At 41.9% G+C, this 23,909-nt stretch overlaps 1 protein-coding gene across 3 annotated transcripts in view; it reads right to left on the reverse strand.

Moving 5' to 3' along the window:
* The window catches only part of JHY (junctional cadherin complex regulator), a 64,195-nt gene that overhangs the window by 33,286 nt on the left and 7,000 nt on the right, over positions 1–23,909 (reverse strand). For all 3 annotated transcript variants that reach the window (XM_060017129.1, XM_060017128.1, XM_060017127.1), the window contains exon 2: positions 15,434–15,950. In XM_060017129.1, the coding sequence (XP_059873112.1) occupies positions 15,434–15,950 (517 nt within the window). The remainder of the gene's footprint in view (positions 1–15,433; positions 15,951–23,909) is intronic.

The raw sequence follows: 23,909 nt of genomic DNA on the forward strand, positions 1-23,909 counted from the left end.
TATACAAATAAGGGAAATAGTGTGAAAGTTTCAGTACTTAAAGGATCTGAAAATGGGAAAAAATGAAAATATAACTTTTTCCATGTTTGAATTCTCACCGCTAATACAAGGTACAAAATGTACTATTGGATCATGGCAATTTTTAAATGACAAACGGAAGTAATGAACAGGTTTTGAGTGATTACCTACTCTGCAAATGGAAAACTTCACAGTACTGTGGAACAGTTTAACTTGTGCTGAGATGGAAAGTTTGGAGTTGTAAATGCTATAAATGCCCAAGGTCAGGAACCACTTCTCATGTTTCCATCTCTCAGTCCCTCACTGGTTCCAGAAACATGGGATGACAGTAAAAGTATCGGATTTCACAGCTTCTGTCATCATTTGCTCAAAGGCTTCAGTCCCTTACTGCCATGACGTTAAACAGATACACAACTCATTTAAAAGAAAAATCAACTCCATCCTGGAGGAGAAATGAAGGTCGGGGCAGGAAAAAAAATCTAAATAGGCTGCCTTAGCAGGCGAGGAAATCATCCTCTTTTAAACCTCAAACACGCAATGTCTTGGACAAGCTGGAGCCTGGGAGAAGTTGGGTTTATTCCTAGATCTGCCACTAGGGGGTCTGATTCTGGCTTTTGTAAAGGAGACTTAGTTAATTTGGTTTTTCACTGGTGATATTAATTGTTTGATTAACAACGACGGGATCCCTTATGGAGCTCTGATAAAAATTTTACAAATGAAAAATACATTGTCCTACGCTTCCTTCCCCAGAGAACATAGGATGTATAATATTTCCATCCACAGGCTGTTTTGGTAGAACTTGGTGTCTGAATCACTCCACTGAGTCTCTGAGTGAGTAAAACATACTTCTACGTTATCTCTTTGAAAGTGGAATGGGACACAACCTCTGCTAGCTATTTATTTTTTTCCTTGGTGAACCATTCTATTAATACCAATCAAATCGAGAAAATGATCAAATGAAATTGCATTTTGAGCATCATAAGCTGTGTAATGTCTATTCTGTTAAATTGGGGCCATAATTGCTTCTCCACTGAAAAGATACAACAAAGACAGCAATCATGGCATGTCATTATCCCAGACTAGAAAACCGGCCTTTCCTTGGAGGACTTCAAAGGCTTGTGGTTCTCGAATTGCATTTGCTGCTATTGTCGGAGCGCAGGCAATCTTGATTAGGTGTTTACACTGAGGTAAGGCGCAGAGCAGAGCGCCTGAGTGCCTGGGTCTAGAGCCATTAAAAAATTGTACATTATGTCCCTGGCTTTGAAGTGAGGGTTTATATGTAGGAGAGCAACTCAGATCGAGTACAGCTGAGCTAGATTGGGCAGCTACTTCTCTCTCAAAGAAACTCATCAGGTTCTTGGAGAATCAGCGCCACAAAAAAAGTTGATGCTTTTCCAAGAGCTGTATGTGAATCACTGTGTATCCGCAGAGACACACACTGAAACATGTTTAAACAGAATATCACTGTGTGGTCCTGCAGTCGCGGGAGGTTCGGGTCCTTTTTTCCCCTCTATTGTTTTCTGTTAATAACCTTGTGTTTAGATGTCCTGGGGAGTCTTGCATTAATTTATTAGGTTCCTTGTTGTTCTCATTCCTTGATGGTGTTAACAACGAGCGTATATCCCAGTTAAAATAGGCCAGAGAGTCCTAATTTTCTAAATGTGGCATTTGCTTGCCATCATTCCAACACAGCTGTTATTGAATCCCTCTCTTTGGGGCGTAATCAGTGGACTCAGTTGATGTTTCTTTGTTAACTTGGCTAATGCGTGATCTGCAGTTTTAACTGTACTATTTCTAATACACTTTGCTCTGTGTCAGTCTGCACCTGCTGAGATCAATGGTACTGCCCCCTGTATTGACAAACGGCCAGCAGAGAGGTGGAGGCATGGCAACACACAGAGCCTGCCACGGTCAGGCTCCAACACCGGGATTTAGGACAGCTGTTTGAACTATCGGGGGATGTGTATTAATTATTCAGCTATTTAGAGACAAAACACCTGAAACCTGAAATGTTTGGGCTCTGCCTGGCCACCGTCTCCATCCTGTAGAACGCTTCGTACTGTATCAGTATTTAGCACGTACGGGCTCAGGAAGAAATGGATGACACTGACACCTCTGGATATATTATTTTTACGTTCATTTTCCAGATAAGATACTTGAGCTTTTAGCAACCCCAAACTAATTATGCCAGTCCCCTACTTTGAAATCCTTTGATGCTTTTCCATCGCCCTTGCCTTTTAAGGTTTGTAAGGCCCTGCATCCTCTACTCTTCAGCCTCCCCTCCCTGCTCTCTTTAGACTGTACTTTTTCAGGTCTGCTGTTGGGCCACATGCTCTGGGTCCACACACACACAGGGCCATTCTTTGACTGGAGAGTCCCCTTTACCTCACTAATTCTGACCAATCCCATTCGCTGTTCTAGCCTTGGCTGAAATATAGTTAGCCTTCCCTGATACCCTGGAGGAGGTTATAACAGATGCACCTGAGCTCACGGCCTTAGTGCTCTGTCCTTTCCCTTGTGTGACAAGTTTCACCCTGGTCATTATGTTTGTCTCGCCTCTAGATGTTACGTCCCATGAGGGCAGGAAAAGTAGGGACTCCGTGCTGGGCTGTTCGGCCCCGGAGGCGCTACTCCCATGAGCTACGTGGTGGTTCTGGATGTGCCTGGTGCATATGTGCTCAATAAATGTTACTGAGTGAGAAGATCAATCTACATTGCTCACTGGACGCTCCGTTTATATCAGAACACATCTAATCTAGCGTTTATCTGGCTAGATCTGTGGTTTATATTAAAGCCTGGAGGCTGTCAGCTAAACAAGGTGGAAGCTAGGATCCCATCTCTGTTCTTTCCCTCGCTGGTTCAGCCCCAGGCCCAATGGCCCTTCAGCACTTCAGCCCTCGGCATTTGCTGTTCCCTTTTCCAAGGAAGCCCTTTCTTCAGATATTTGCCTGGCGGTTTCTCCCACCTCCTCTGTGATCTGTTTACAGTTGTAACCCCGCTCCCAGCATCCCCTCTCCCTCTGCTGTGCTTCATTTCTCTCCTCACCATTACATCACCTACTAGTACGCTGATGACCTGTTTCGTCTATTGTCTGTCTCCTCCTAATAGAAAGTTAGCCCCACAAAGGCTGGGATTTTTGTCTGCTTTGTTCACGGATGTATTCCAAGTACTTAGGACAATGCCTGACACATAATAAGCTCTTAATAATTATATGCAAAGGAACGAAGCAATCAGCTGTTTTCAAGAACGCGAAAGAGATTTTTAGGAATGTGTCTGAACTTCCCGTTAACACAACTCAGAATATTGTAGGTGTGACCTCTGGTTGGTCACAGGATGCAAACTGCTCCATTACTAAAATCCTTCAGTGATTCCATGTCATGTAGAGGAAAGGCCTAACTCTCCAGCACAGTAGGCTAAAACTTGAGCATGTATCAGAATCAGTTAGAGGGCTTGTTGAAACACAGAGGTGAAGGCGTCACCCCAGAGTTTCTGACTCAGGAGATCTGGGCTGGGGCCCGAGAATTTTCATTTCTAATGAGTTACCAGGCGGTTCTGATGCTGCTGGTCCGGGGACCACATCCTGAGAGCCCCCGCTTTAAAATGACACACAGGGGCCTCCATGAAAGGCCCATGCCCATTTCTCTAGCCTAAATACGCACACGCCCATCCTCATGATCTAGTCATGCACGACACGGAAGTTCTCCTTAACTAACTTGCTAGATTAAGTAACACTCTCCGGTCCTTTCTTAAGATAGTGGGCCAAATGCTCATGGCTGGTCAGCTACTCTGTGGTATGCCTTGGTATGTCTATTTCCACTAGTTGAGTTATATATTTACCAAGAGTCTTTTATGAGTGTTCTCAAACCTGTCTATTCCTATCGTACGTGTTGTTAAAATTATGAACTTTCTTTTTAAAAGTTAGATCATCTGGAGAAATCTGAGTGTGAATAGAGAGTTGTTTCCATGAAAAAATAAGTTAAATAATTTAGAATGACCCAATAAAGCAAATGGAAAGATAACTGGGGAGGGGTGTCTGTAAAAGACTAGGGGAAGAGTCACAAAAATCTAGAAAGATTATGATCTTAGCTCGTTTCCAAACACTTTTTAAGTTTTTACGTTGCTTTCAAGAAATCGAGGGCTTCCCTGGTGGCACAGTGGTTGAGAGTCCGCCTGCCGATGCAGGGGACACGGGTTCGTGCCCCGGTCTGGGAAGATCCCACATGCCGCGGAGCGGCTGGGCCCGTGAGCCATGGCCGCTGAGCCTGCGCATCCGGAGCCTACGCTCTGCAACGGGAGAGGCCACAACAGTGAGAGGCCCACGTACCGCAAAAAAAGACAAAGAAATCGGAAGTGAACGCCATAGATGTTTCAAACTGACGTGAGAACGATGATACAAATCTGTAGTCCATTGAATATACACTGGCAGGAAGGCCCAGCGCCTCAGTAGAAGGTTGGTGAATTAATGCGTATTTATATACTTAAAGTGAAAGTAGAGTACTTAAGGTCGTCGTTTGCCACATCTGCTTTAACCACTTCACTTGATTGACTGACCAACTGCCAGGTCATGACCAGCACCAAAGTGCTTCCCCCTGTACCCACAGGTCTCTACTTAAACAGTGTCCTTTCTCACCCTCACGCCATCCCATATGCTCTCTCTGCCTGCGGTAACTTTGCTGTCCACCTCCACCTGTTACTTTCTACTTCCCCCTAAAGAATCAGTTCAATGACTGCCTCTTCCGTGAAGCCCTCTCTGACTTCCCCCGACAGACTTGGGTACTTCTTCTTCTGGGTTCCTTTGGGGCCAGACATGTATCCAGGACAGCAGTTATCACTTGGTTCTGACTGTTTACATGTCTGCTTCCCACTTGGCCAGAAGCTCCTGAAGAGCATATACACTGACAGCAGTTTATAAAATGACCACAGGATCGTAGCATCTGGGGGAATTTGGTAAAGAGGCAAAGGATGGTTCCCATCGCCATAGCTCTCGACTTTACTGCACAACAGTGCACTGTGGCCTGGGTTAGAGAGCACAGAATTATCAGGTTCTCCAGGCACATTTTGGACACCTATCCTTAGACAGGATTAACTCTGTTCAAGTTCTGGTTTTTGAAAGGGCGTGCTTCAGTTATGGGGAAAGTTTTCTTTCCATGGATCCCTCCTCAGTGATGTCGAATTAGTGAAGTGTCACTCTACAGATGAGATAAATAAGTGCCGAATAGTGCATACAAGAAAGATGCCTTAAGAAACTTCTTGTACTGAAAAACCATGAAGTTCAGTTTAAATTATGCTGTCATAAGTAAGTGTTCTTGTTGTGGTTGCACAGGGCAAAATAAAAACAAAAGGTCAATCAATGAACATACCCAGAGTACCTACTCTGTAGAAGCATATTTTTAATGAGTATAATATGAGATATGGGACTCAAAAACACCATCAGACTAGAGGAATTCTGTAAAAAAGAATTCTGTGTTTCTAACCAAATATAATTAGAAAAAGATGATCATAATTTAAATAAAGGTAAAGTTTAATTTTATAGGCAACCAAAAGTTTCACAAACCATGAAATTTAAAACCATGGAAAAGGAGAGTGTCACATCACTTCGATATTAATCTTATCCAATGGGAGGCTAAATTCAAATCAAATGTTCAATAATAAATATATTTATACAGGGCTATATGATTATGCAAAGTGTTCACGTACAGCATCTTATTTGGGCATCTCAATAATCCTGGGTCTGTAGAAGAAGGCAAACATTTGTAACCTCACTCTGATGGGGAAAAACAAAGCTCAGCAAGGTTTTTTTGTATTTACCAAAGGTAATAATTGGCTCTAATAATAACGGGGCTCAAATCTGGTCTTTCAATGCCAAATTCCATTATTTAAGTCAAGAGCACAAGCTCACTAGTCTTTTTTATTTTTTCATTTTGAAAGTGGTAAAATTCTGAACCCCCCCAAAACTATTTAAAAATCACATTCCTTCATAAAAGATGTAGAAAGTGCTTACTGTATGCCAGGCTCTCAGAGTTCAGAGATGAGCCTTTAGGAGCTCAGAGTCATGTAAAGACATACAGACACATACAGTAAATAGTGCAGTGTGGTGGTACGGATTCTACGGTGGGTGTTCAAGGATGAGGGAGGAACTCAGAGAGTCTTCATAAAGATAGGGGATTTTGAGTTGAATCTCAGAAGGAGGCTGAGATTTTCCCAAGCAAACAAGACAGGGAAAAGTAATCCATCAGCCTGGACAGAGGCCCAGGGGAAATACTGGGTTCTGGGAGCTGTGAGTTCCCAGAGTACGACTGGAGCATAGGATGCAAGGGAGGAGTGACAAAGGATGAGGCTAAAATGGCAGGAAGGAGCCAGGTCACAAAGGGCCTCGAGTACCACTCTGAGAGTCAGAATTTTATCTTGAAATCAACAGGGACTCTCATTAAGCAGGAGATTGATATCAGATTTGTATCTAAGAAGAACATTTGTGAAGGCAGTGGAGAAGATAGATTTGAAAGAGTTATGATGTGAAATTGCACTTCAAAGTGTCAAATATTCATACGTTCCTTATCACCAAGTGTAAATATTTGAAATACAACTGAGACCAAAGGCAACTATTAAAGAAATATTGCCAACAAGTTGGGTACAAGACTGTAGGGTCCTGTAATCCATGGGGCAGTGTTTGATTGACTGGGGACCCTCAGGAGACAGCATGGTGAGTGTGAGGTGTGTCCACCCCCGTTGTATACAGTCTTTTGGGAGTCACATCATAGAATGGGCTGCAAGAGCCTACAGATGTTATTCTTTTGACAACACTTTGTTCTTATTCTACGTGCAGTCATGTCCCTTTCATTTTGAGACACTGTAGCCTGAAAAAAAAAAAAAAAAAAAAGCTGTTTAGGAGAACCTATTCCCGGGGTAGATTCCTTTCTCGTGGCTTAAGGAATGACCAGTGGTAATAACAGCTTCCCTTCACTGAGTGTCTGCCACGTGTCAGGAGCTTTGTATAAGCTCTTCCAGTAGCCCTCCAAGGCAGAAATGGACCCCATACAATAGACGAAGAAGATAAGGTTTGAAGAGTCACTTGCTCAAATATCTAGTTGGTGGTACCACCTAGTACACGGAAAAGCCAGCATTTAACCCATGATAGTCTGACTCCCAAACCAGTGTTCTGTTTCAATTTCATCTCTTCTCCCACTATATTGTGTTGCCCCCTAGGAGAGAATGCTGCTTCCAAGGCTGAGGTCCCAGAGCTTACACAGTCTTTTCTTTTTCGTCCATTCACGTTTCAACTCGAATGATATCTCCTCAGAGAGCCCTTCCCCAAGTACCTCGCTGAACATCCCAGTTACACCCTGCTCATTACTTTATTAAAGAAAGTTGATTCAGTATCCTTTGAGATGTTTATCCCTTCCTGAAGTTGTTACATGTCTCCTGTCACCTGACTGGATGTAAGTCCCTTGCAGGCCGGGCTCTGCATGTCTTGTTTTCTGTTACATCCCTGGCACTAAGAAGAGTACCTAGCACACACTGTTGCTCAATAAATGCTTGTTGGCTGAGTTACCTGCTGCCTCAGCAACGGTCTCAAAGATGTGCTGATGCTCAGAATGGGTAGTGGATTCTATATAGGACTTTATATTGTTTAGAAGGCCATAGCTAATTGAATAACCTTTCTATATGCACACTGCAAAGTATCTGTAATTTCTTTAAGAAATTTCAAGGAAAAAACCAGAATAACATGTATGAAGCAATTTCTGAGCCTGTACTAAATTTCGCCTTCATCAGCCTTCAAAGTCACATTAGAATCAAGATACAAAGGTAGCTCAGGACTTCCCTGGTGGCGCAGTGGATAAGAATCTGCCTGCCAATGCAGGGGACACAGGTTCGAGCCCTGGTCCAGGAAGATCCCACGTGCCGTGGAGCAACTAAGCCCATGCGCCACAACTACTGAGCCTGTGCTCTAGAGCCACGAACCACAACTATTGAGACCACGTGCCACAACTACTGAAGCCCGCATGCCTAGAGCCCGTACTCTGCAACAAGAGAAGCCACCGCAATGAGAAGCCCGCGCACCGCAATGAAGAGTTGCCCCCGCTCACCACAACTAGAGAAAGCCTGCACGCAGCAACGAAGGCCCAAACGCAGCCAAAAACAACAACAAAAAAAGGTAGCTCATTGTTGAAGAGACAGTTTCCTTTAATGGTAGATCATAAATTGACTCAAATTCTAGTGAGTTTCAGACAAATACTTATGGTTATGAAACAAATCATAAATAAAAGTAAGCACTGAATATTCACCAGCGAAGTTATTGGCTGACTGTGATACTTAGCTGCCGTCTAGCGTGTGTTGGTTTTTACATCAGTTCCTTGCCTCACACATCATGTGACTAAGATCTTGCAATGTATTCAAACGTGATTTTTCCAGTGCATTTTAATGTGAGATTAACAGATCTATGAAAAATGGTGAAATGATTGTGGAGAAATTGAATTTAAAAATTAGTGGTTCTACTCTGAGCCATTATTTTCAAGCAAAAGTGCAATTCAGGTGACCCTGAGCAATCAGGGGGGTGTAAAGTTACCAGGGTTCCTACAAAACACTGTATATTCTAAACATATAAGCATGGTTCAAAAATAAGAGATATGGAAGGGTATAAAGTGAAAAGTTTTGCTCCCACCGTACTCCCCCTCCAGCCTCTTACAATTAACCACCTATGTATCTTTTCTCACTTTTTTTTTTTTTTTTTTTTTTTGCGGTACACGGGCCTCTCACTGTTGGGGCCTCTCCCGTTGCGGAGCACAGGCTCCGGAGGTGCAGGCTAAGCGGCCATGGCTCACGGGCCTAGCCGCTCCGCGGCATGTGGAATCTTCCCAGACCGGGGCACGAACCTGTGTCCCCTGCATCAGCAGGCGGACTCTCAACCACTGCACCACCAGGGAAGCCCTACTAGAGCCATCTTACAGAAAAAACAGAACAAACCTTTTGGCCAATCCAATAGTTCCCTGTGCTATACAGTGGGACCTTGTTGTTTATTTTATATATAGTAGTTGGTATCTGCTAATCCTAAACTCCTAATTTATCCCTCTCCCACCCCCTTTCCCCTTTGGTAACCATAAGTTTGTTTGCTGTGTCTGTGAGTCTGTTTCCGTAAGTAAGTTCATTTGTGTCACATTTTAGATTTCACATATAAGTGATATCATATGGTATTTGTCTTTCTCTTTCTGGCTTACTTCACTTAGTATGATAATCTCTAGTTGCATCATGTTGCTGCAAATGTGGCATTATTTTGTTCTTTTTTATGGCTGAGCAGTATTTCATTGTATATATGTATTACCTCTTCCTTATCCATTCATCTGTCGATGAAGATTGTTTCCATGTCTTGGCTATTGTGAATAGTGCTGCTGTGAAAGTAGGTGTGCATGTATCTTTTTGAATTATAGTTTTGTCTGGATATATGCCCAGGAGTGGGACTGCTGGAACATATGGTAATTCTGTTTTAGTTTTCTGAGGAACCTCCATACTGTTTTCCACAGTGGCTGCACCAACTTACATTCCCACCAAAAGTGTAGGAGGGTTCCCTTTTCTCCACACTCTCTCTAGCTATTTGTAGACTTTTTAGTGATGGCCATTCTGACCAGGGTGAGGTGGTACCTCACTGCAGGTTTTTTTTTTTTTTTTTTTTTTTTTTGCGGTACGCGGGCCTCTCACTGTTGTGGCCTCTCCCGTTGCGGAGCACAGGCTCCGGATGCGCAGGCTCAGCAGCCATGGCTCACGGGCCCAGCCACTCCGCAGCATGTGGGATCTTCCCGGACCGGGGCACGAACCCGTGTCCCCTACATCGGCAGGTGGACTCTCAACCACTGGGCCACCAGGGAAGCCCCTGTATACACTTTTATACAACTTTAGCTTCTCTTTTAGTCATAATAAATCCTGATAGGTTGTCCATCCATAATGGTTCATGAAGAACATCTCTTTTTTTTTAATAGCTACAGTGTACTCTGTTATATGAATATACTATAATTTACTACACATTCCCCAAATGATAGACATCTGGGTACTTTCTAATCTTTTGCTATTAGAAAGGAGGACGAAATGAATGATTTTGTTCAAGGGTTATTTCAAAACTGCACACATATAACTAGGATACATTCCTGGGAGTGGAAGATGTTGGGTCAATTTAAAAAATAATAATTACTAACATGTATATAGTGCTTGCTATAAGCCAGGCATTGATTTAAGCACTCTCCATATGTTAACTCATTTAATCTTCTTAATAATCCTTTGAGGAAGGTACTAGTATTATCTCCATTTTAAAGATGAGGTTACTGAGGCACAGAGAGGTTAAGCAACCTGCCCAAGGTCAGATGGCTAGCAGGTGTCAGTGGCAACCAACCTGGCTTGAAAGCCTATACTCTTGGCCATTATGCTTTGCTTTCTCAAGGAGTGTATGTAGTATTTGTATTTTAAGTAGATATTAACAAATTGTCCCCCATACTAGTTAATCCAATTTATTCTCTCATCAGCTTGACTATACTTTTTTGCCCAGAGGTAAACTGGGCAAAAACTGGGAATTTTGTTGGTTTAATTATAGATGAAAAATGGAATCCCAATGTAGTATTAACTTGGATTTCTCTTATAATGACCAAAGTTGGATATCTTTTCGTATGTTTAATAGCCATATGTATTAACTTTTCTGTGAATTATCTATTCATATCTTTTGTGAATTTTTATATTGGGATATTGGGCTTTTTCTTATTGATTTCTAGGAGCTCTTTATATATTAGAGCTATTAGTGTTTTGGCTGTGATATGAATTAGAAATATTTTTTCTAGTTCTTTATATTTTGGCTTTCTTATACCTTTTTTCTTGCAGAAGCTTTTGATATTTATGTATAGTTGACCCTCAAACAAAGTGGGGGTTAGGGGCACTGACCCTCCACGCAGTTGAAAATCTATGTATAACTTTACAGTCAGCCCTCCATATCTGTAGTTCTGTATTTGTGAATTCAACCAACTAAAGATCGTGTAGTACTGTAGTATGTATTTTTTAAATAATCCACAAATAAGTGGACCTGTACAGATCAAACCCATGTTGTCCAAGGGTCAACTGTAGTCAAATCTATCAGTCTTTTGTAGATTTTGGACCTCAAATCGGGTCCTACCTTTATCAAATCACAATATCAGATCATATATTCTCACACTAATTTGGTTCTATTTCTAGACTTTCTATTCTGTTCTTCTATTTTTCTGTCTGTTTATGCATTAAATATTACCCTACTATTTAATTACTGAGACTTAAAATATACTCTGTTATCTAGTGGGGCTAGATTTTCTCATGACTCTTAATTTCCAGAGCTTGCTTTATCATTCTTTTTTTTTTTAATTTATTTTATTTATTTTTGGCTGCATTGGGTCTTCATTTCTGCACGTGGGCTTTCTCTAGTTGCAGCGAGCGGGGGTTATTCTTCCTTGTGGTGTGCGGGTTTCTCATTGCAGTGGCTTCTCGTTGTAGAGCACGGGCTCTAGGCAAGCGGGCTTCAGTAGTTGTGGCATGTGGGCTCAGCAGTTGTGGCATGCGGGCTCAGTAGTTGTGACTCACGGGCTCTAGAGCCCAGGCTTAGTAGTTGTGGCATATGGACTTAGTTGCTCTGCAGCATGTGGGATCTTCCCGGACCAGGGCTCGAACCCATGTCCCCTGCATTAGCAGGCAGATTCTTAACCACTGCGCCACCAGGGAAATCCCTGCTTTATGATTCTTGCCTGTTTTTTTTAATGTGAACTTTTCAAGTTTTATTTTTTTTAAAAGGTTCACATTTTTTACCGGGATGTTGTGAACTTCTTAGACTTTCAAATCTTCCCAAATACAATACACTGCTTAAGACCCTGTCTGATTCAACTGGGCATGGAGGCTTGCAACAAAATGATATATTAAAAAGCTGGGTTTTCTTGGCCATGTAATGGTAATTGACATTTATTCATTTATTGAACAACAGAGGTCATTTATCCTTTCAGTATTTCTAGTTTTAAGGTATTTGTCATCTCTTTCAAAGAAATGAGTCGGGGAAAACAGACTTTCAAATATGAAAACCTTCCAGGTGGATGCTGCCTAATATAAAACAGCCTCCAAACCTGCCACCCCAACTTCTTACCTCCCACCCCCCAAATCAACACAATAATCCGATCCGCCATTGCAAACATCAAGGGTCAATGGGTACTGACTGACACAGTTGTTACTGTAGGTTTCTGAAAAACCCTTTATGTTTTTTCTGTGTGGTCCAAGCACCAACAGCCTTGGCATCACCTGGGAGCTTGATAGAAATGCAGACTCTTGAGTCTCACCCCAGATTTACTGGATCAAAATCTGTATTTTAACGAGATCCTCAGGGCGTTCATGAGTATCTTAAAGTTTGAGGGAAAAAAGGATCAGTGGTTCTTAAAGTGTTGGCCTGGTAGCAGAAGTGGCGTCCCCTGGAACCATGTAGAAAATTCAAATCCCTGGGCCCTACCCTACCCCTACTGAATCAGAAATCCTTGGGTTAGGTCCAGGAACATGCCCTCCCGATGATTCTGATGTTTGAGAATCACTGCTCTAGATCAGTCTTAATGAAACACGAGGAATACCTGGGGAGCTTTGAAAGCTCCCCATGATTACAGTGTACCCCAGATGACTTAAATTAGAGTTTCAGGGCTGCAGGCCAAGGAACCAGTATTCTTTTCATTTTCCAGGTGATTCCAATGTGAAGCCAAGGACAAAAGCCACTGCTCTAGTCTGGAGCAATGCTTCTCAAAGCTGGCTTCATGTTAGAACCACTTGAGGATCTTTAAAAAAAAAGATCGGGATCTCACCCAGCTATGTAAACTGGTCTGGGTAGAGCTGAGAATCACTTTGGGTTTTTTTCTCTGATGAATCTAATATCCAGCCAGAATTTCAAACCACTGCTCTAGAAATACCGTTTCTCCCACATAAACTTCAAATCACAGTAAAGAGAAGGAGATGGTAAATAGTTTGGAGGTGACGGAAGACAGATGCGTTGCATTTCCCATGTACTTACTGAGCCCTTACAATGTGTTAGGCTAATTACCATGAAGACTAAAAAGAAATACAATGCATAGTTCTTGCCCATCAGGGGACGTATAATCTGCACTGGTAGAAAAACCTGCACATACTGCATATATAAATAATGATTTGAAGGGAACACATTCCACGCTAGTGACTATAATTCAATAAACAAGTTATACCTATCATTCTATCATTGTAAGGTCAAACTAATTTGTATTCTTTTTTAAAAGAATAGGAGTAAAATGAAGGAAATATAGGTTGGAAAATGGTGAAGAAACAATTTTGGATATAATTAGCAATCAGCCCTTAAACATTTGAACCTGGAGAAAGTGGTGGACAAGGTCAATGGCCACTTCAAAGAATAATTCACAAGCTTAAAGACTGGGCAAGCCTAAAATACTTTAAAGTTTCCTCCTTGGCATAATGGGAAGAAAATTATGCTATGGAATCACTGGCAACACACCATGATATTGTTTGTAAATTAAGTTATAACTATTAAGAAAAATTAGCAATTACAAAATCAATTAAAGAGTTTATAGTAAATCTTTTTTCACTTTTATTATTAGAGATATAACTAATTTTTTTGGCCTCACTATTTGCCTCTTCCCTTTTGAGAACACATTTAAAAATAAAGGAAAAATATTGTCCTAGTCTAGGAGAAATTATTGGCTATAAACAGTTTTCACAGAATTTATATTTTAAAATGAGCAACCAAGCAAAATTCAAAATTTCACAGAAGTTTTATGGAAAAGTACATTAACAACTAAAACTGAGTCAAAAATGTAAAAAATTCTGTTTGAAGTCAGCTAAGTATTCATTTTGATAATCAACTAAATATACACACCCATTCCTTTGTTTTATTATTAGTTACAAAGGCAAGGATGTGACATAATCTTTTAAGACCATATAAGGAGTTTCTCAATTAAGAAGAAAAAATCACAAATGTTCACCCACCTCATCCCTCTTGTTCTATCAGGAAATAATTACAGGTTAGAACAGGTGAGAGTACTCTACACAGCATCAGTTTGAATTTGGGAGAGGTCTAAGGGCATGCTTATTTAATGTAATAACCTCTCCTTCATATTTGAAAATGATCCCGCATTAGTGGGTGATGAATTTCAAGTTGTCTCCTCAATAAGGGTGGTGGATGCACTGATCCAGCCAGTTTTCCCATGTTCACGAACATATCAACTAGGAAGTGGGCAGATGTGATCTTTATGTGCACCCATGAAATAGAACTAAGTTTACTGGCTCCAACAGGCTTTTTTTTTTTTTTTTTTTTCTGTTTTTTGGCCGTGCCGCACAGCATGCAGGATCTTAGTTCCCCCACCAGGGATCGAACCTGTGCCCCCTGCAGTGGAAGCGGGGTGTCTTAACCACTGGACCACCAGGGAAGTCCTCCAACAGGTTTTTTTTGTTTTGTTTTGTTTTGTTTTTGAGGGTTTTTTTTGCGGTAGGCGGGCCTCTCACTGTTGTGGCCTTTCCCGTTGAGGAGCACAGGCTCCGGACGCGCAGGCTCAGCGGCCATGGCTCACGGGCCCAGCCACTCCGCGTCATGTGGGAACTTCCCAGACCGGGGCACGAACCCGTGTCCCCTGAATCGGCAGGCGGACTCTCAACCACTGTGCCACCAGGGAAGCTCCCTTCCAACAGGTTTTGAATCCATCATCTGGGATAGAATATACCCTCAAAACGATCAGATGAGAAAGGGATGGCACTTATTATTATTCCAATTTTATAGATGGGGAGACTAAAGTTTGTAATGGTATCACATCATTTGCACAGGATAAAAGACGGTACAGTGATCATCAATGGAAAGATAATAGAAAGATAATAGGATCGACTGGAAAATAAAAGAAAAATACTCATGTTGTATCCTGCCCTCCTTGCACCACCACCCAATATGTACACAGAATCTAAGTTGAGAATCACTTCTGTAAGTGAGCTGCTGTTATTGATATGAGTGTGTCATTGCACCTCCAATGTACTGGAGGAACTTAATAGGGTTGAAAACCAGTGCCTTAGTGGGAACAAAGGCAACCAACATAGGGGATCAAACTCTCAGCCCTGTATTTTATCTAATGGAGCATACAGTTAAAAAGAAAATTCTACGGTTCCTTGAATAGAAACATTTTGAATATAATAATTGAATTACAGCACTGTAAGCCATTGACGGCTTTTATTTTGCTCTTAAGACTTTGTGGGATAATTCCCTTGATTCTTCAAAGAGGGGCAAGGGACACGGAGTTCATTTTACTCAGCCAGGTGGTTACAATGACGTCACCATCCCAGAGGAAGTGATACCTGGCCATTTCAAACAAAGGCAAATTCCAGTCTAGTGCTCAGGAGGGATTTTTAGGTGGCTGCTACATACCTGTTCTGGGTGAGTTTCCCGCCTTTTTTTATTGTGAAGTTGAAGATAAGAGTCCGTTTTCGGAGTGCGTAATCCCAAAGTCAGTTTGTTTTTTTCCACAAAATACTGTTTGGACTTCCTTCGCCGAGGGCCGTGTGATCCCGGCAGGAATACCTCACTCTGTGAACTTGAACTCTTCAAGTACTGAGAGAGGTTGCTGGACTTCTCCGGGTCACTGCTGCTCAGCACTGAAAATGGCCCGCTACGATGGGCACCAGGCTCGTAGTTTGGGCTTAAAAATTCACTCCCAAGTAAGGAGGCTGTGCTCGGTGGGCTCTTCTTCTGTTCACCTTTCCCCCCTGAGAGCTCCATCGAAGTCTCTTTGGAAGGGTAAAGTGGATTCAAAGTCAGATTTTCTGCAGAGCTGTCCACAGACTCTGGCAGTGCTTCCACAGCCAACAACTTCCTTTGCTCTTTTTTCCTCTTCCAATTTGGGTCATAGCGCAGGTCTGAGTATTTGTCTTCTATGGGTTGTTGACTGCCCAAAGCAGAAAAGAAATGTCAAGTCCTTTATCCAAACAGATTTACTCGTTCTCTTTAGCTGATCATCTTATTCAAAATCAATCTCCATCTTTCTCCTACAATTTTCCTTTTACTATCTACATGGGAAAGACACATCCCAGGCTCAAATTAGACCTACACACTACACATAAGGGCAAAAAGTCATAATTATCTAAGTTCATTGAAATATGGAATAAAAATGGGGGATGGGGACTTCCTTGGTGGTGCAGTGGTTATGAATCTGCCTGCCAATGCAGGGGACACGGGTTCGAGTCCTGGTCCGGGAAGATCCCACGTGCTGCAGAGCAACTAAGCCCGTGCACCACAACTACTGAGCCTGTGCTCTAGAGCCCGTGAGCCATGACTACTGAACCCGCATGCCTAAAGCCCGTGCCCCACAACAAGAGAAGCCCGTGCACCCTAATGAAGAGTAACCCCCACTGGCTGCAACTAGACAAAGCCTGTGCACAGCAACGAAGATCCAACGCAGCCAAAAATAAATAAATAAATAAATTTATTTTTAAAATTTAAAAAAATCAAGTGTACAATTCAGTGATTTTAAAAAAATGGGGGATGGTTAATTTATATATGCTGGAAACAAATGTCTATAATGTTAAACCAGTAAATGGCCTTGATGCAAAGAATGCTGTTACTTAAGACACACCATAAGTTGAATAATTACCAAGCTGCTGAAGATAAAATGGATTTCACACTTAGCTAGTGATCTACACATGTAGCTGTTTATCTGGGAAGGGAAATTCGACTGTTGCCTGAACAATGACTCAGTCTGAGCCATTCGTGGGAGGAAAGCAAGACTTATCCCAACTGAATACCTACATAGGTTCATCCTCCTGTATCAGTGATTTTTACTTGTGACTTCATTTCGTCTTTGTAGATTTTATCAAATGTGCTACAGAAAGATCCCTAACTTTTGGAATCAGATGGTGCCTCTGAAAGCTCTCAGTTTGTACTCTCTTGGTCAAGTCTATGTACACAAAACTCAGTAGACAGGTCAGTGTGAGCTTTAAGCTGTAGACAGCCCTATCTGAATAAAAGGTTAAGCACAGGGTCCAGCCCGAGGGGAGTGAACTGGTCTGTCATCAGTACATATGACTCCAAATAAAGTCCTCCCTTTTCTCTATGACGATCTCAATTTGCAAAGTACCTCCTAGTCTTAACCAAAAAGGAAAAAAAAAAAAATGCTGGTAATATGGCATATTTAATGGCTGCTTTGATCTTCAAAAGCTAAATGGGAGAGATTTTCCTTCCTTGGTACAGTAGATGCAATCCTCTAATCAAAAAGAAAATGTAAATCATCTGGGCTTTTTATGCTATTTGATATTCCCGTTTATAGAGGACATAATTTTATGCTGGGTAAACAAACTAATGGTGCCCCTAATGTTAATTTCGTCTTCTTAATGTGGACCTAGAATTCTTTGATTTGATGTAAAGCAAAAACTAGAGCAGAAAGCCCCAACTCCTATGTCTTGCTTAATTGTCACTTTGAATTTTTAGTGTCTTTTTTTTTTTTTTTTGGCTGCGCTGCAAGGCTTGTGGGATGGGATCTTAGTTCCCCGACTGGGGATTGAACCCAGGCCACGGCAGTGAAAGCGCTGAGTCCTAACCGCTGGACTGCCAGGGAATTCCCCTTGTCACTTTGAATTTTTAGTTTGCATATTAAGACAGAAAACTTCTTGGGATAGGTTTCTCTTCCTTTTCCACCAAGGGAAGAAAAATGATACTCTCCTCCAGCAAAGTGCCTGAATGGAGATGGTCCACGTTTGTCAGGAAATTGACATCAAACCGTGCAACTCCCCGCTCCCGAAACTCCACAGGGCTGCCTGCCTCTGAGGCTTTGAGGAGGTTTCTCCATGTGATGTCCCCTCATGTGAACTTACAGGAGTTTTGGGCCCTGCCTTTCACTTGGCTCTAAGGGTCACTGGGCATGTAGTGTCCCAGGGGCAGGGAGGGGGCCAGAAGGGCATAATCTAGATTTGGGACTGGACAGACCTGGGCTTAAGTTCTGGGTTTGCCACTACCTATCTGTGCATCAGCTGGCAAATCATGTCACCTCCGAGCTGGTTTCTGTCATCTGTAAGTAGGGATCAATTATATTTGTTCTGTTTATTTCTCAAGGTTGCATAAAATCAAAATGAGACAATATAGCTTACTTCATGTTCTGTATTTGTGCTTATTTCACTTTTCACTATGGCAACCACATCTTCTCACCTGGTTAAGGTCCTGGGCAGCAGGGACAGAGGGTTATCCTTCCTTCCCTAACCTCTACCCTGTGCTATGGGCAGAAGAGGCAACAAGTGATGCTTCAATCAATAACTGGGCATTAGATTTTTATTTTATTTTTATTTAGATATTAAAAAAAAAAACCAACAACAGTAAGTTAGAATCTAAACATGCAGAAAAACTTCCTGCATTGGACCAAATCAGTGAATGATTTTAGGGCTTATCTTGTGCTGCATTAAGTGTAAGGTTCAGCAGTGGTTGTTTAGATGGGGAAGAAAAGATGAAAGTACATCTTCAAGTAAATAAAGATATAAAGATTTTTTGAAATGAAGAAACATGCCATTTCCCATATCTATGATATATTGAAAGGAAAAAGTGAGCCTAACTCTCCTCGTTCATTCATTCACTTGATTCGACAGAATTTAACTTTCCTCATGCATTTGCTCGTTCACTGATTCTGTATTTATTGAGCACATACTAAGTTAGGGGGATACAGTGGTGAGCCCACAGCCTAGTGGGGGATACAGACCAGGAAATGAGCTATTTGTGATTAGAGTGATGAGTGGCCATCAGGGCTCAGGAGGGACATCCAATCCCATCTTGGGGGAAAGGGCAGCTTTCTGAAGGAAGTGATGGCTTAGCTGAGACCGAAGGCTAAGAAGGGCAGGAAGTGTAAGCCAGGCTGAGGAAACAACACGTAAAAAGGAATGGAGGGGAGAGAGAACATGGGGCTTTCAAAGAACAAATTCTAGGGCTTCCCTGGTGGCGCAGTGGTTGAGAGTCCGCCTGCCGATGCAGGGGACACGGGTTCGGGCCCCGGTCCGGGAGGATCCCACATGCCGCGGAGCGGCTGGGCCCGTGAGCCATGGCCGCTGAGGCTGCACGTCCGGAGCCTGTGCTCCGCAACAGTGAGAGGCCACAACAGTGAGAGGCCCGCGTACCGCAAAAAAAAAAAAAAAGAACAAATTCTACGTGGATAAAAGGGAAGGTGGGAGGATTAGAACTCAGGGTTAAGCAGAGGTGAAATCTTGAAGGGCTTTGTAAACTCTGTGAAGGGTTTGGCTTAACTACATTAAACTGAGAGTTTGGATTTATTTAATTAAGTAAAAATCATTTAATTAGCAAAGATGTTATAGTAAGACAAATACTTTCGGATAGGCAAAGTGATGTTTTTGGAAAGGATTATGTACAGAGGCCATATGGTTTTTGGGGGCAAAGTTTCAGAACAGGTAGCCCTGTCCTCTGCACTGTTTAGAGCAGGGGTTGGCAACCTTTAAAAGTAACACAGGGCTTCCCTTGTGGCACAGTGGTTGAGAGTCTGCCTGCCAGTGCAGGGGACACGGGTTCGGGCCCTGGTCCGGGAGGATCCCACATGCTGCGGAGCGGCTGGGCCCGTGAGCCATGGCTGCTGAGGCTGCACGTCCGGAGCCTGTGCTCCGCAACGGGAGAGGCCACAAGAGTGAGAGGCCCGCGTACCGCAAAAAAAAAAAAAAAAAAAAAAGTAACACACGTTGTTGGAGCCCACTGTCTTGCTGCTTTTCTGGGTGGGTTGTAGAGTGCTGGCTTTGGGAATATAGCACATAGCACACACTACTTACTACGTGCTGATCTAGGGAAAGCTTACAGCGAATCTCTAGTTTTCTCCTTATGGCAACCCTATGGGGAGGTGCTATTATTATGCCCGTTTAATAGATGAAGAAACAGGCTTCTGTCACTTTTCCAAGGTCACAGAGCTAATACGTGGTGCAGCCAGGATGTAGACCCTGGCAGTTGGCCCTGGGATCTGGCTCCTGTCCAGTAACTCGCCCTGTATCACACAGCCAATCCCAGAGGTGGTGGTGAAGCAGGTGTTGTTGCAGGGCCTGCCTTAGGGGAGTTAGTGAATCGATCGGTCAGTCAGTTGGCCAGTCAACAAATATGTACTGAGTGGCTCCCCAAGTCCTAGGCACTGGAGGTGAGCGGTGAGTGAAACAAACAGGCGGATGGACTGGCTGCTGACTGAGGAAGACAGGCGGACGGATCCATGCACCAACAGTACAGAAGTACAGAATGTTATGGGCATTTAAACTAGGAGGACAGACCTTGTTTATCAATGAAAATATGTTGACCTCTTATTTCCAGATCCAATTGCTAGATGATATCTCAAGGTTCATTCCAACTCTCTTGTTCTGTGATCCTATGATGAACTCACAAGAGTTGATAAGCGAGGAATGCCCACTCTTTTTAACAACTAGGTAGTCTTTGATGATGGAAGGAAATGGAGTCTCTGACTTCCATCTCTGCAGTTATACTAAGAAAACTGGCACTCACACTGGTCACCAGACTTAACTAGCATTAGTTGATGATGGCATGATGTCCACAGTCAGGGCTATAGACACCCCTCAGTCTCATGGAATAAATGGTATGGAATATTTTGGTTCTGAGAAATGGTACCGTAGAAAGTCAAAGGACGAGGGTCCTAGAATCAGACTGCCTGCGCTCAATTCCTGGTGCCACCAGTTACCGTGGGAGTGTGGGCGAGTTATTGTTCTTCTCTGTGCTTCAGCTCCTCATCAATAAAATGAGGATAATAATAGTACCTACCTAAAAAAAAAATCGTAGTGCCTACCTCATAGTCGTTGAGAGTATTAAGCACATTTATATACGTATATATGTTTAGAACTATGTTCTTGGCATGGAGTAAGGAGGGTCTCAGGAAGGGCCGGTTATAAAAGCACATGCCAACGAGCTCCATCTCTGGTCTTTGCTTGCTGTGTGTTGTGTTCTGTCACCAGGACACAACACTGGTGTGTACTATGCTTCCTCCTGATGGATCTCAAGGGATTCTTCTCTCCCTAGGGCTTAAGTTATTTCCAGGACACAAAGTTGTCTCGTGACGCACTAAGTGGGACCTTAGTGGCCTGAAAGAATGAACACTTATCTTTAAAAATCCAATTTTTTTTTTACCACGACCTAGGCAGCATGGAGAATCTGTTTGAACTATAATTTAGGAAATGGGATTAAGAAATGTCAGTGTTTCCACATGATGAGATATTTTAAGAACTGCTGGAAGATGATGAGCAAGATAAAACTGGGAGAATTCAATTACTTTAGACCTTCAGAAAGAGCCATAATTTCCAGCCTCGACAAATTGCCATGCTTAGATGCCCGCGGAAGCAATCTCACACGCCCTGGGGAAGACGGACATTTTAAGTGAAACCTGGAAAATACAGAAGGGTTTGAAACAAATCAGACATAATGAGCTGCTCTGGCTGCGAAAGATGCTTTTGAACCAATCGTTTGAAGAGACACTCTAATAATGTGTATTTACAAGATGAGAATCGGAAAGTGTGGCTCTTCTAAGAGCTTTAATGACACTGTACCGTGTACACCTGCCATGATTATCTTAAAACATCCCCCTTTCTTCCCTTTCTGATGGAAACCATGTGTTGAGACAAATGGGAGTTTATGTTTTGCAAACTATCGAGCATGGAAAGCTGTAATACTCCACAGAAACAAATCTAATGGTTGAAATAGAACATGATACTAAAGAACCCCATTGTTCTGAGCTTGTGTGCGGAGAAGCTCAATTGTGTTGTGTGGTCCAGGTCAACACACTGGAACAAAATGAGTGTGAAGTGCTCCTTCATCAGTAATCTTGTGCACACAAAACACATACCTCATTTCCTCCCCATTTGATAGGAAGGTTACACAGACAATGAGTATACAATGCTTTTGTTGCTGTTCAGACAACAGATGCCAGGTCTGCCCTTCAGATGCCCAGGTTAGAAATGGATGCAGAGAGGAAGGGGAGGGTGGTCTCATATGCATATGCCATCCTATCTGCTGGCTCTAATGGACCATATTTGAGCATGACTGTGACAGCTTCATCCAAATAAAATCAAATCTCCATTTGACGAAGAGCCTCATATTCAGTTTGGTATTCAATCAAAAAATTACTAAAATTAGAGCATGTTTCTAGTACAATGAACATCCTTTGCACTCACAGGAAAATATTCAATAACTGGCCATTTTGCCTGTCGAGGAGGTGAATAAAAGCATTGCTATTAATCATTTAGCAGTTATTTATTTGCCACTTTAAGTAGGCAGTTAAATTGAAACTGCACATGTTATTATTGATTTAGGTTTAATTTAATCCTTTTAAACAGAACAATTATTCCCAATTTATATGCCATTAAATCTTTTATGCATATGAACAGCAAATTCAATTTCTGTTTAAGTGTAAAGTGTTTTTTGTGTTTTTTGTGTGTTTTTTTTTTAAGTGTAAAGTTTTTAATGCTTCTTCAAGGAGCTATAAAACTGACAATTGTTTCCAAGGATTTCTGAGTTCTGTGTTCATCTTAATCTTTTTATCAACAGCTTTTAAGTAAATAAATCCAAAGGATTAAAAAATCACTTTTGCAAGTATGAAATAAAATGGTTCCACAAGTATACTGAAATGCTTTGGGGAGGCTATTTAAAACCCAGAAAATTTCATTTAATGCAGGCATTTATTCTGCTAAAAATATTAAACATCTTAATAGAAGAAAGGTAGTTTAATGAACCGAAGGCCAAAGACTGTCTTTAGAAATACACTCAGGTGAAGGGACTGGATTGTTAGCTGGTGAATTTTATTTACTGCAATTATAGAGTTTAGATAATTCCAACTAAAGTCCCTCTTTTTTTCTTTTTGACAACAGGTTTATGGCTGCAAAATAACCAGATATTTGCCCCAAGTTCTTATTAGTGCCAGTCTTGATTCAAGGACAATCTGAGTGTTAAATGAAAATAAATTATCTTAAGAGGGCGTGTTAGTAATTGCAATGTAAAATTCTAGTACCTCGTTTCTAATTAAGATTATCTTATGTGAAACAAAGGCTGCATCTTCACAAGGGAAATGCTGTATGACACAGAACCTATTTAGAAACATAATTCCCCTCGTTCAGTGAGAGTTTACAGTGCTCAAGCCAGACATTTTCTGTGGAAGGCTTGGATATTCTTTTCATTCTCCAGAAACAATGGCTAAAAGCCAGGGACCCAGATTTACATTTCCAGTGCATACACTGTCTTTAGATAGAGTCTCTTGTATTTTAAATGCCAGATATTTACAGCAACAGAATTTCCAGGTAGCTGTGACTTCATGGGAAAAAGCACTAGACAGGTCTTGACACCTGGGTCCTGGTCCAGATTTTGCCACTGTGTGAACTTGGGTGAATTTGTTATCCGCTCCAGGCCTCAGGTGTCTCCTTTTACGATAAGGAATAGACTGACCTTGAAGAGTCCTAACAGCTCTCAGAATTCACTAATTTTCAAACTGAATTGGGCCTATCATGCGAAACTCAGCAATGTATATAAGTGTTGGGGAAAAAAACATTTATTTTAAATTCAATCCATTAAAAAATTATAGTAACCAAAGATTTCTACGTTTCTACATTTGTCAGGGAGTAGAAACAGAGGAATACAGTGGAGGTCGTGAATTAAACTATCTCCTTAGTCACTTGGTTACAACCTTCCTAATCCTCTTGCTAAACCTGCAGGATTGCAGGTGATGTAAATTTAAACTACACTTTTTGAGGTTTCAAACTCACTATTGATTTACTTATTTTAACACAGTAATGCATCCCCATTTGGAAATAAGCTAGAAAGGAACTCGTGGTCATCTCCGAGGGCAATAAAATCCCAGGAGTCACAGTGGCTTTAGCATTTCTGGTGGGGA

The sequence above is a fragment of the Delphinus delphis genome, chromosome 8 (assembly GCF_949987515.2).
Source record: "Delphinus delphis chromosome 8, mDelDel1.2, whole genome shotgun sequence".
Taxonomy (NCBI): Eukaryota; Metazoa; Chordata; class Mammalia; order Artiodactyla; family Delphinidae; genus Delphinus; species Delphinus delphis.